The sequence below is a fragment of the Talpa occidentalis genome, unplaced genomic scaffold (assembly GCF_014898055.3).
Source record: "Talpa occidentalis isolate TD23 unplaced genomic scaffold, MPIMG_talOcc4v2.1 talOcc4.5, whole genome shotgun sequence".
In the NCBI taxonomy this organism is placed as follows: domain Eukaryota; kingdom Metazoa; phylum Chordata; class Mammalia; order Eulipotyphla; family Talpidae; genus Talpa; species Talpa occidentalis.
In genome coordinates, this window is record NW_023604861.1 from 65843111 (window position 1) to 65855406 (window position 12296).

The 12296-nt window shown below is 42.2% G+C and overlaps 1 protein-coding gene and 1 pseudogene across 4 annotated transcripts in view; one reads left to right on the forward strand and one right to left on the reverse strand.

The window, feature by feature from the left end:
- Positions 1-12296, reverse strand: part of PARP4 (poly(ADP-ribose) polymerase family member 4) — a 131290-nt gene that overhangs the window by 34641 nt on the left and 84353 nt on the right. For all 4 annotated transcript variants that reach the window (XM_054687728.1, XM_054687726.1, XM_054687727.1 and 1 more), the window contains 5 exons: positions 11830-11897; positions 11019-11206; positions 6622-6721; positions 5302-5472; positions 4513-4593 (listed from right to left, as the gene is read on the reverse strand). In XM_054687728.1, the coding sequence (XP_054543703.1) occupies positions 4513-4593; positions 5302-5472; positions 6622-6721; positions 11019-11206; positions 11830-11897 (608 nt within the window). The remainder of the gene's footprint in view (positions 1-4512; positions 4594-5301; positions 5473-6621; positions 6722-11018; positions 11207-11829; positions 11898-12296) is intronic.
- Positions 6891-8685, forward strand: LOC119259629 (voltage-dependent anion-selective channel protein 2-like; annotated as a pseudogene).

Sequence of the window (12296 nt, forward strand, 5' to 3'; positions counted from 1 at the left end):
TTGTATTTTGTTGTTATATTGTAATGTATTTGCTTTTGTGGGCCATGGGTGCATTGTTTATGTTTGCCAAGAAAATTGTATATATGAAGACTATGGCAGAAAACCCTGAGGGGGTGGAATGTACGGTAAGGAAAAATGTCAGGCTTTCCGCCCTCTTGCCATCAGGATAGATGATGGATCCTTGCGGTCCTGAATGCATGCCTGATGGCAGGCACCTGGAATAAGGTGTGGGCATAGGTAGATGGGATTCACTTGGGCTGAGACTGGGATGAGACTGGGCTTTTAAGGGCGGCGTCACAGGGACGCCAGCAGAAGCCGAAAGAGAAGCCGAGAATGAACAGAAGCCGAAAGAGAAGACCTGCTGGGGGCTGGGAGGCCTGCCAGCCTACTGGCCGCCCAGCGCCCCTGCCTGCCGTGTACCTGGTAATCCCAATAAAAGCCTGCAAAAAACCTCTGACTCCTCCTTTATCTGGTCTGCTGGATCATAGAAAACCTGCACCGTGCCCATCCTGCCCCTACACCGGGTCTGCTGGATTAGAAAACCTGCACTGTGTCCTTCCTGCCCTTACACTTTTCTAGAAAGACCACTTTGCCAATTCAATTATTTGAAACATGGTAAACTGCCTTCTACTGTAGTAAGAGCCAGCTTCATGCTGGGATGCCCAGAGTGGGGGTGTCCTCTATGAGAGGCAAGAGCACAGGGCTCTGGGTTTCCCTTCTTTTCACTCTAATGAAACAGATCTTAACTAGCCATGTGTGCTTTCCAATAATTCCAGTTCTGCAGTTTGTTATTGATAGAGCCAGAGAAGAAGTACAACTTCAAAAACTAATTTTATTGAAAAACACGTCTTTCTGAGCACCTGCACCCCTATGTTTATAGCAGTACTATTTACAATAGCTAAGCTTTGGAAACAACCCAAATGCCCAAAAATAGATGACTGGATCAAGAAGATGTGGTACAAATATACCATGGAATATTACTCAGCATTCAAAAAAGATAAACACATGCAATTTGCAGCAACATGGATGGCGCTGGAAGGGATCATGCTCAGCGAAATAAGCCAAAAAGAAAAAGAAAAATACCGGATGGTCTCACTCATAGCAGGAATCTAGAAAACTTAAATAAGGGACCAGGAAAATGAATAACTATAAGAAAGTGAAAATCAAAATCAACAAAAAACTATGAATCAGAGACACTCTATGGGGGGTAGAGGGCGGGAGGGGAGGGATTGGGGTCAAAATAAGGGGGTTGCAATTGTATGGGGAATATAAAAATAAAATTTATTAAAAAAAAAAACACCTCTTTCCAGGTAAAATCATGTCACTTTACCCCATCTATTTAAGCTTTAAACTAATATGGAGATTCCCTTAAGTTATAGACATGTCACTGGCAAGTAAATAGTAAAAATTATTGATTCAGCTCCAAAACTTAAGCCATATTTTATTTAAAATAAAAAGGTAGTGTAAGGTAAGTAAAGTATCAGGTTTTCCTGCCCTCCAGCCATTAGGATTAATGATGGAACCCTGGGGTCCTGAATGCATGCCTGATAGCGGGCACCTGGAGTAGGGTGTGGGCATACATAGGGGGTACACCTGGGCTGAGAGACTGAGTGAGCTTATTAGGGCGGCAGCATGGGGACGCTGGCAGAGAATGGAACAGCAGAACCACGGGAAGAGTGAAAGACCAGAAAGAAAACAGAACCAGCAGAGAAGCAGAAGCCACGAGAGATTGCCAAAGAGGCCAGAAAGAGTGAAGATTCGGGCCTCCCTGGTGGCGTAGGCGGTTGAGTGCAGCGCTGTGAAGCTGTCCGCAGCCTCTGCAGTGCCAGTTCGATCCCCATAGGCCGTGTAGATACCCACATGGCGTGGCAGACCTCTCCTATCTCGCCCGCTGCTCCCCTCAGCAGTGTATTTCAGTCAGTTCCCTACTCTGTCTTTGGTGAATCCTCTCACCCTCCCTCACATCTGGTTCTTGTATAAATAAATCTTAAAAAAAACAAACAGGGCCTCCCCAGTGGCGCAGTGGGTTGAGTGCCATGCTGTGAAGCTGTCCGTAGCCTCTGCAGTGCAGGTTCGATTCCCGGACGGCCAGGGAGAAACCCACATGGCGTGGCAGACCTCTCCTGCCTCACCTGCTGCTTCCCTCAGCAGTGTCTTTGGTCCGTCTGCCCGCTCTGTCTGTGGTGAATTCTCTCACCCTCCCGCACCTCTGACCTGTGCCCCAGCTCGTGCATAAATAAAATCTTAAAAACAAAACAAAACCGTAGAGCAATGTTGCTCTTCACCAAAAAAAAAAAAAAAAAAAAAAAAGTGAAGATTCGCCAGGGGCTGGGAGGACTGCCAGCCTCCCGGCCCCCATGCCTGCCATGCTCCTGGTAAACTCAGTAAAAGCCTAAAAAAGCCACCGAGGGCTCCTAGGACTCTCCTTTAACCCGGCTGCTCAGGTCATAAAGATCCTGCACTGTGCCCTTCCTGCCTCTACAGGTAGCAATGTCTGATAATGGTTTATCTGCTTATACAAATACTCCTATGAATAGTAAGCTACATATACAGCAAGTGAGGGTGGTGGCTGTGATTGAAGGGTTGGAACTTCTTGTCTTGTCTCACTTTCCTTAGGGGTGAGAGGTGATGGAGTGGGAGGTTACATTCAATTGCTAAAGGTCAGTGATTTAATCAATCATGTCTGGGTAAGAACCCACAGGAACCCAAAGAGAAGGGCTTGGGAGAACTGCGATCATTTGTATATCTGGGGAGAATGGCACACCTGGGCAAGGCATAGAGGCTCCATGCCCTTTTCCTACTCCTCACCCCATATATCTCTATGTGGCTGTTGGTGATAAATAACAATTATAGTAAATCAGTGATTTAATGAGTAAACTAGTTTCCTGATTTCTGTAAGCTGCTCCCCCCCACCCCCGAGGAGGGGGTAGTGGTCAGAAGCACAGGTAATAGCAATGAGGAGCTGAAGTAGAAGGTGGTTTTGGAAGACTGAGCCCTTAACCTATGAAATCTGATGCTATCTTTGGGTAAAGACTGTCAGAATTGAGTTGAATTCTCAGGTGGATTTGCTTGTTGGCGTGAGGAACAATCATGTTGGAATTGAGACCAGGGACCTCTCTAGCTTTTAATCAAAAAGTAGAAAAATTAAACACATCCCTAATATATGATAGGATTGATTCTTAGTACTTACTATTTTATTTTTTTTTAAGATTTTTACTTATGCATACAAGAACTAAGGTGTAGGCCAGAGATGCGAGGGGTGAGAGGATTCACAAGAGATGCAGTGGGGAGCAGGACAGGGAGATCTACTGAAATACACTGCTGAGGGGAAGCAGAGGGCGAGACATAAGAGGTCTGGTGCGCCATGTGGATAGCTCCCTGGCTGGGGAGTGAACTTATGCCGCAGTGGCTGGTGACAGCTTGATAGTGCTGAGACTTTAACCCTACAGGGAGGTCCCCAGTACTTAGTATTTTTAAATAACGCAGGTAAACCAGTGGCACTTAACTTTTATTGAGTCATGAGCACAATTGAGTATCCCCCTAAAAATTTTTCACACATAAAATACTATATTTAATTGCAATTATTCATACCCAATATGCCCAAATGATATACCTAGATGCAAGAACCCCAAAAGAAAAGTGCTACATTATGAAACTGAAAACTGAGAGAAAATCCTCCACATAATATCATTGTAAGGAACATGGGATACTCAGGCTCTTTTTCCCCTCCTGTTGCCAGCCTCTACAGTCGCCACCTGTGGCCTTGCTTTCTACCCAGGTTTCATTACCCACACATGGTATCATGTGATTGCAAAAGGTGCTTGGGAGTGTGAGTGTGGGGAATGCACACACATGATCAGGGACAACAGGATGGAGAAGCCAGTGAGCATGGGCGTGTACATATGTAAATATGGACAGGGCCTCCCAGGTGGTGCAGCGGGATGAGCGCAGCACTGTGAAGCTGTCCGCAGCCTCTGCAGTGTGGGTTTAATTCCCGGCCAGCCAGGGAGATACCCACATGGCATGGCAGACCTCTCCTGTCTCACCCACTGCTCCCCTCAGCAACGTGTTTCAGTTGTTCTGCCCGTTTTGTTCCCCACTCTGTCTCTGGTGAATCCTCTCACTCTCCCGTGCTTCTGGCCTGTACCCCAGTTCTTGGAGAAAAAATAAATAAATAAATATGGACATCTGGGCGAGAAGCTAGGGATAAAGGGGAAATTCAGGGGGCTAGGGAGCTCAGTTGCTGCCTCCCTGCCTGCTGGTCTGCCTGTGTGTCTGGTTCCGATTCAGCATTAAAGGCATGTTAGAGATACCAAAGTTTCCAAAATTCTCTTTTCATCTACCTGAATCAACAATGAACCTGTGTGGTGTGGGATGGCTGCATCACAATGGTGTTCTGAAATATCAACACAGAAAAGCCACCACAACAAAGCAAGTACATGAAGCACTATATATGAAAATATTATTATAACCGTCCAACAATGATTCCATAGTTTAAGTGTCGATTCTTACTGTTCCTGTTGTCTTCTGAAGCTCAGTTGTCGATACCATTGTAGAAAATTCTTTCTCTTGGACTAATGCACATAAAGTTGCCTGAAATGGGGAAAAAAAAAAATCCCTATTAACTTTTCTGTTTCACAGCATGTAGATTAGTTTAACAAACTCAGTGATTTCCTCTTTTTAAAATTAAAAGTTTCCACATGTAGGGTAAGTAAAGTATCAGGTTTTTCTGCCCTCCCACCATTAGGATCGATGATGGATCCTTGTGGTCCTAAATGCATGCCTGATGGCGGGTACCTGGAGTAGGGTATGGGCATGCGTAGGTGGGTACACCTGGGCTGAGAGACTGGGCTCATAAAGGAGGTGTGACGGGACACCCGTGGAATGGAATCACCAGAAAAGAGAAGAGAACAAGGCCAGAATGAAAGAGAACCAGCAGAAGAGAGAGAACAAGACCACGAGAGAACGCCAGAGAGCCCAGAAAGAGTGAAGATTCGCTGGGGGCTAGGAGGCCTGCCAGCCGTGTACCTGGTAAAATGGCAATAAAAGCCTGAAAAGCCACCGAGGGCTCCTAGAATTCCTCCTTCACCTGTCTGTGTAGGATCATAGAGATCCTGCTCTATGCTCATCCTACTACTATACCATAGAACCCCTGACTAATCATCCAGCCACGTTCCAAGGATAAAATTTGTCAGCAGATTATGATTTGGAGGGGAGGAGTGAGGGGAACAAAAAAAGGAAAGAAAATAATTAGCAAAATACATTGCTCTTTCCTAGGAAAGCAAATTGTGTCCTCCTTACCTGGGTGCAGTGAGGAATCAGTCCATAGACCAGGAGCCGGTCATTGTGGAACAGGGACCGCACCTGGACCGGGGCCTGCAGGGGCTCGGGGGCATCTGTGCTTAGCTGTTGCCATTTGATGGAGACAGAGTGACAACTTGGAGATCGTAACCTAGTTATTTGGTCTTCTATCTATTTATAAAAGGGGAATGATTTTTTTTAAATGTTATATACAGAAAATAATTACTTAACACTTAAACTGTATATTCTATCCTATCTATCTGTAACTTTTTTTCTTCCTTCTTGCTAGAAGATATTTTTCCAAAAAAGATTTAAAATAGAAAATTTAGTAGTAGCACTACCACAAAATGTAGATTTAGAAAACATCCTAAAATTATTCCACAGTAGCTAATTACTAATTCCTGCTTTGGTATGGAGTAGGTTCTAGTTGTAAAAATTAATCCTACCAAGGATTTGAATAGATACCTCTCCAAACAAGATAAACAGCCAACATGTACTTGAAAAGAAGCTCAATATCATTAGCAACTAGAGAAATGCAAATCAAAACCCAAAGAAATACAATTTCACTCCCATTAAATGTGAGGTATAATTTACATACAAAAGTGATAAACAACATGTGGCATATACATTAAAAAGGAAGAAATTTCTGATATATGCTACAACATGGATACACCTTGAAAATATTATGTCAGGTGAAATACGACAGGCACAAATGGACAGATACTGTATAATTCCACTGATAAGAGGTATCTAAGGTAGTCGAACTCATAGACACAGAAAGTAGAATGGTGGCTGCTGGGGCTGGAGGGAAGGAAAAGTGGAGGGGAAGGGGATGCTGGGGGGGGGAAGAGAATATTGGGGGGAGGGTAATATAGAGTTGTGAACTGGATACAAATTTCTGTCTGGGATGATAATAAAGTTCTGGAGATGGACAGTGGTGATGGTAGTTCAACGTTGTGAATGTGTTTAATGACATGAAATTGTACACTTAAAAAGGGGTAAAATTTATGTATATTTTGCCACATTAAAAAACTAATCCTGTAAGACACGTGTTATCCTTCACTTTAATCAATATGACGCTTTATAAAGTAGAAATCAAATAACTATAAAAATGACCCAATTGAGTATGTACTGTGTTCTTGCTAGGTGCAAGATAAACGGTACCTAAGGGCTGGAGGGATGCACACTTTTAGTACCTTTTGCCTCTTTCTAGTTTCCTTGCTCATTAATTAAAATCACAGAAATGACTATATTTGTAAGAAGATAATATTTCCACATATAAACATTAAAGACTAGAAATAAGATATTTGATAAATGTACCTGTTTTTTCCAACTGTGTTTGGATTTTGAGTTAAAATATTCAAATACTCCAGCACCACACTGGGACAATGTCCTTAAGATGTGATGATTTGCTGTAGAACTGATCACATTTCACATATTTAAATTTTCAAGAAATTTTAGAAACATTTCTGAAACAGTAACATGAAGTTAATATTGGCACAACTCAAACTCAATAGAAAAGACATTACATGAAGAAGAATTTATTCTTCCACAGAGTTGTGAAAGAAATAAAACTTATGATAGGTAGTATGAATGTTTGGGGAATTTAAGCTCCCACATATAAGAGGACTTATTTCTATTTTATAATAGAAAAGAGCAGAAATTCTTAGCTTTCTGTTTATCAAAGGAGAGAGTAGATGATTCTGAAAAACTCCAAAAAGGCATAAGAATACTGATAAAAATATCAAGCCACTTTTAGTCAGTCACCCAAATCTGATCCTAAAGGTCAAGAACTGGCAAGTGAGTTAGTTAATAAAGTCCACATTTTCAAATTTGATAAACATTTAGATAGCAAAAGTTACAAAGAAGTAATTTTCACTCCAGTAAATGTTATCTCTGATATTTAACTGACAATGTCCTATTAAATTTCTCTGGCCTCCCTGGTGGCTCAGGGTTAAGACAGCACTATCAAGCTATGGCCAGCCACTGCAGCACGAGTTCTATGGCCGGCTGGCCAGGAAGTTGACCCATATGGCGCAGCAGACCTTTCCTGCCTCGCCTGCTGCTCCCCTCAGCAGTGCATTTCAGCAGCTCTGCCTGTTCTGCTCCCCACTCTCTCTGGTGAGTCTTCCGACCCCTCCCCCGTCCACACTACTGGCCTACACCCCAGCTCTTGTATGCATAAATAAATAAATCTTTAAAAAAATAAATTTCTCTCAATAAAAATTCTACAGTTGTTAAGAATGCCTTTCTTAGAGTTTCTTCCTTAAAAATGAAAGAAATCACTCCTTCACTTTGTCCTCCACCTGAGGCAGCTGCAACCTGAAGTCTAGTGAGCTGAGCAACATCAGCTTCAAGCAGGGTGGGGTGGGAGGTTAGATGGGAGGGATGGAGTGGAGGTTGGGGGCAGTTTCTGGGGCAGAGGGGGCAGGTTACTGGGGTTGGGGTGGGGCAGGTGGCTGCCCTCAGAAGACCATCAAATCATCTCCCCCAGATGCCTGGCAACATAACAGACAGGGCTTGTGGCCAGTGTGTATCCTCCATCACATGCCGACCTTGGCAAAGCTGCCAGAGAGATTTTCAACAAAGGATTTGGTTCAGGGTTGGTAAATGGGATGTGAAAACCAAGTGATGCAGTGGGATGGAACTCTCAACATGTAGTTCATAAGTTACTGGGACCTCGGAGACCAAATATAAATGGTGAGTTTGTTCAAAAATCAAATGCGGTAACACTTGGAACAGAATTTTCAACTGAAGACCAGAATTGTCAAGGTTTGAAACCAACATTGTCACCAAACACAGGGAAGAAAAAACAGTAAAATCAAGTCTTCTTATAAAAGGGAGTCTATAAATTTTGGTAGTGATGCTTTTACTGAACCAGCAATCCATGGCTCAGATGGCTTTGGTTATGAGGGCTGGTTTGCTGGTACCAGCTGACCTTTGATAGTACTCACTCAAAGCTGACAAAGACTAACTTTGCAGTGGGCTATAGGACCGGGGACTTCCAACTACATACTAATGTCAATGATGGGACAGAATTTGGAGCAGCAAGTTATTAGAAAGTATGTGAAGATCTTGACATTTCAGTAAACCTTGTTTGGACCTCAAGTACCAACTGCACTTGCTTTGGTACTGCAGCTAAATATCAGTTGGATCCCACTTCCATTTCATTTCTGTGATTTTAAATTAGAGTTCACAGCTCTAATTTAATTGGCATGGACTACACTTAGACTCTGAGGCCTGGTGTGACTTACACTGTCTGCTCTGGTAGATAGGAAGAACATGAATGTTGGAGCTCACAAACCTGCCCTGGAATTAGTTATCTACCTAGATATCAGCACCAAAGTTGTGTATATCACCCACACATTATTTAAATGTATTTAAGTATTAAAAACACTAGATACCAATAATGAAATAGACCTTTATGAAAATTATGCAATTGTGTGACTGCTTTTATGTTCCTTTTAACACTGAATATTGCCATTGAATGAGATAGAGCTTTGAATATTTTTAGATGAGGTTAATTTTTTTTTGTTAAATTCAAGCATCATTAGAATTACTTTAGGTATCCCCAAAAATTATAAATTATGAACAAAACAAGGGTATATAATTTAAAAAAGAATGAATTAAGTTTTCAAAAAAAATTTATTTCTGAAATGCTTTTGGTTTGTTAGATTGGATTCATCTTGAATTCTCAAAATTAACTGCCAATGATTACAATACTGATTAGAAAATCCTGAAGGCAGAGTTGATTTGTATGTTAGAGATCTCATTGGTCAGTGAGACCATGTGGATCTCAGGGGACAACCTCTAAGGCAGGATGAACAGTCTCTATTGGAGAATTCATGACATCTTGCTAGAGTTGATAAATACAAATGACTAGGTGTAAAATGGGGCAGGAACATTTAGAAAGATCTTAAAACCTTGACAGAATATTTGTAACAACTTCACCTGCCTCTGGCTGAGTCAATAGTCACCTCCCACCAAACCCTGTCACTTCCTTCACAGGAACCCCTTAATTTCCTCCCTGGACTTGGGCAAGCCCAGCCCTACCCAATATTGCTGTACATCTGTCTCCCCAGCAACACTGTCCCATGAGAGGCCCTCAGCAAAGAAGGATCAACAGGGGCCTATCCTATGCAGAGATGTGAACCCTAATCTGGCACAGCAGGCCCAGCACATGATAGAGGCATGGGAGAGAGGGAATGTCCCCAAGACAGGATGAGGGTAGGTTACCCCATGGCATGTTCAAGTTAACCAGGTAAAGTCTTCTTAGGGATAATTCCTGAGGGATCCTGTCATGGATTGGATAAACTCCTGGTTGGTCTGTGATGCCCAGATAAGCCTCACATTACAGAAAACATAGGACCTGTGACTGAAGACGAAGGGGAAAGAGAAAAGAATCCTCTGGGCAAGCAGGGTCCTCAAGGCCCTCTCCCCAGTCCAGCTCCTGGGACTAATAACCAAGGCCTGAGGAGGTTCATCAGCTGGCCTATGAACATAGCCTCTACTCAGCTTATGAATATGTTGATGGCAGGCTCCTGCCTTGCCTCAAACAGGGATGTCATTCGCTGGGATAATGACTGTGTGGGGGATTGCACAGAGAGTCTCGAGGACAGGGATGCTTTATTCAAAGACCAACCTGGCCCTTTCTGTTAAGTGTTTTCTTCATATTTTCACCTCAGTTCAATCCAAAAAAGTTAACTAAAATTGGAGAAGGGGCTAATTCCAACAATCATAGCATCTCAGTCTTCCTAAAGAAGGATTCTACATAGATCACAGAGATTGAAATGCAAATGCTCCCAGCATCCAGAAAGGTTATGAAGGAGCAAAGCAACCTGGGTAGAGATGCCTTGAAGTGGCAAGAACTCCTTAGTCCCTATCAAAATACATATTGTATATGTGTGCAGCACTGCCAGATCTTCAGGCTCCTCAGGATAAGTTGGAAACCTGTATTTTTTTTTTTTTAAAGATTTACTTATTTATGCATATAAGAACTGTGGTACAGGTCAGAGGTGGGGGTGGTGAGAGGATTCACTAGACACAGAATGAGGAAGAGAACAGGCAGACTGAAATACATTGCTGAGGGGAGCAGTGGGTGAGACAGAAGTTTGCTGCATCATGTGGGTAGCTCCCTGGCCAGCAGATGGATGGAATTCATGCTGCAGAGGCTGCAGATAGTTTCACAGTGCTGTGCTTAACCCCTTGCGCCACCAGGGGGCCCAGAAACCTGTATTTTTATGCACAATAATAATATCTAATACTGATTTGGTGCTTTCCTTGTGCCAGTTGTATTCTAAATGTTTTCTGCATATGAACTCATTTAATTCTCACAGCAAACCTACAAGGTTGGTATTTTCATTATCATCTTCATTTTACTGAAAAAAGGTTACACAACTTGTTTGAGGTCATAAGTGGTCAACTCAGGTTCTGAGACCCATGTGGTTTGGTCCAGAGCCCAGAACTTTGCATTTCTGCTCTAAATAGCTTTGATGGCGGGGAGGGGCTGGGAGAGGAAGCACTAGGGTCAAAATAAGGGGGGTGCAATTGTATGGGGAATATAACCAAAATGAAAATGCATACATTGTGCAAAAATGAAAAATGATGTATGAATTATAGAAAATAAAATATTAAAAAAAATAAATAGCTTTATATACTAATATTGTATTGAAGCTTCCATGTTTCCTGAGCAGGGTCTTCACTGGTGGCACACTTACCCAGTCCCACAGCAGAACAGCCTGGTGTGGTGCACGTTTCTCCTCACGAGCTGCAGGCTCAGGCCCATGTTCTGCAGGTGCCCATCGGATATAAGGAGGATGTTTCGAAACCCTTGAGAGGGGTACAGTAAGTTCAAATATCGGAGTGTTTTCCAGAAGTCTGTATTCCCCATGGTAGGTGTAGCTGACTGGAGGAAAAAAGAAAAAAAATTATTTACTACAATCCTTTCCAGGTATATTCACCAGTAACTGTTATTGCTTACCAAAGCAACTCCTTTATGAGGGTTTAGAGAAAGCAGCATGAAAAGATATTTTTTCCTAATTATAACTTTGTGGAGCAACTATATCCTTTTAGTTTATTTCACATCATATGGTAACTTAACATTATCAGTAGGCACTTCTTTGCTTTTCTATGTTTTGCTTTTGCTTTTTAGTGGTTTTCAAAAGAACATCAAAATGTTCCTGGGTTTGCCATCCTGTGGTGGACTGAGGTGGAAAATAGTCCTCTCATCTTGCTCCATTTTAGCAAAAAAGAAAAGAGAAGAAGGAGAAGAAGAAAACATTTCCAAATTATTAATGCTGGTTGTTTATGGTGGTAGTATGGTGGTGATTCTTTCTGTTCTTTTTAATTTCCAATTTTTCTTTAATGAGTTTCAATTGCTACTATTAAAGAAATAAAAGAGCTAGCCCACCAACATTCAAAAATGGAATGACTAGGGGGTCTGATGCTGATTTTGGGGAAGTCCTAGGAAGCACCACTAAAACTTGATAGGTAAAGACTTAGGAGACAAAGGAAAGTTCTCTTACTCACCATAATGAACTCAGCTGGTATATTATTGCTTGTGATGTACTTAGGATATGAAAATAACTCCTTGTAACCTGTGTAATAAGATTGGCATGAAGTGTTGTTATAAACTATTCACTTTATTGGCCACTAACAAAGTTTGATAATTTTGACATAAAAAATTCATCACAGTATTACTTTATGTAGTACTTCTGAGTGCATTCAAAGTAAGCACTTTACTGTGCAAAATGTTCTGTGTCAGATGATGGGTGTAGACTGTTGTTCTGTAGTAGGTGCCTCACGCAAAATAAGATGTGAACATCACAATAATACAACAGCCTAGTCGCAGGAAGAGTACATTCTCCTTCAAGTCCTTTGCACTCATGCTTATTGGACCTCTGCTCCCAGCAGCAGATCCTAGCTTCTAAGAGGCTGGGCCTCCTGCTGAATGGCAGAGAATCAACAGGACGTGATAGTCAACTCAATCCACTCTG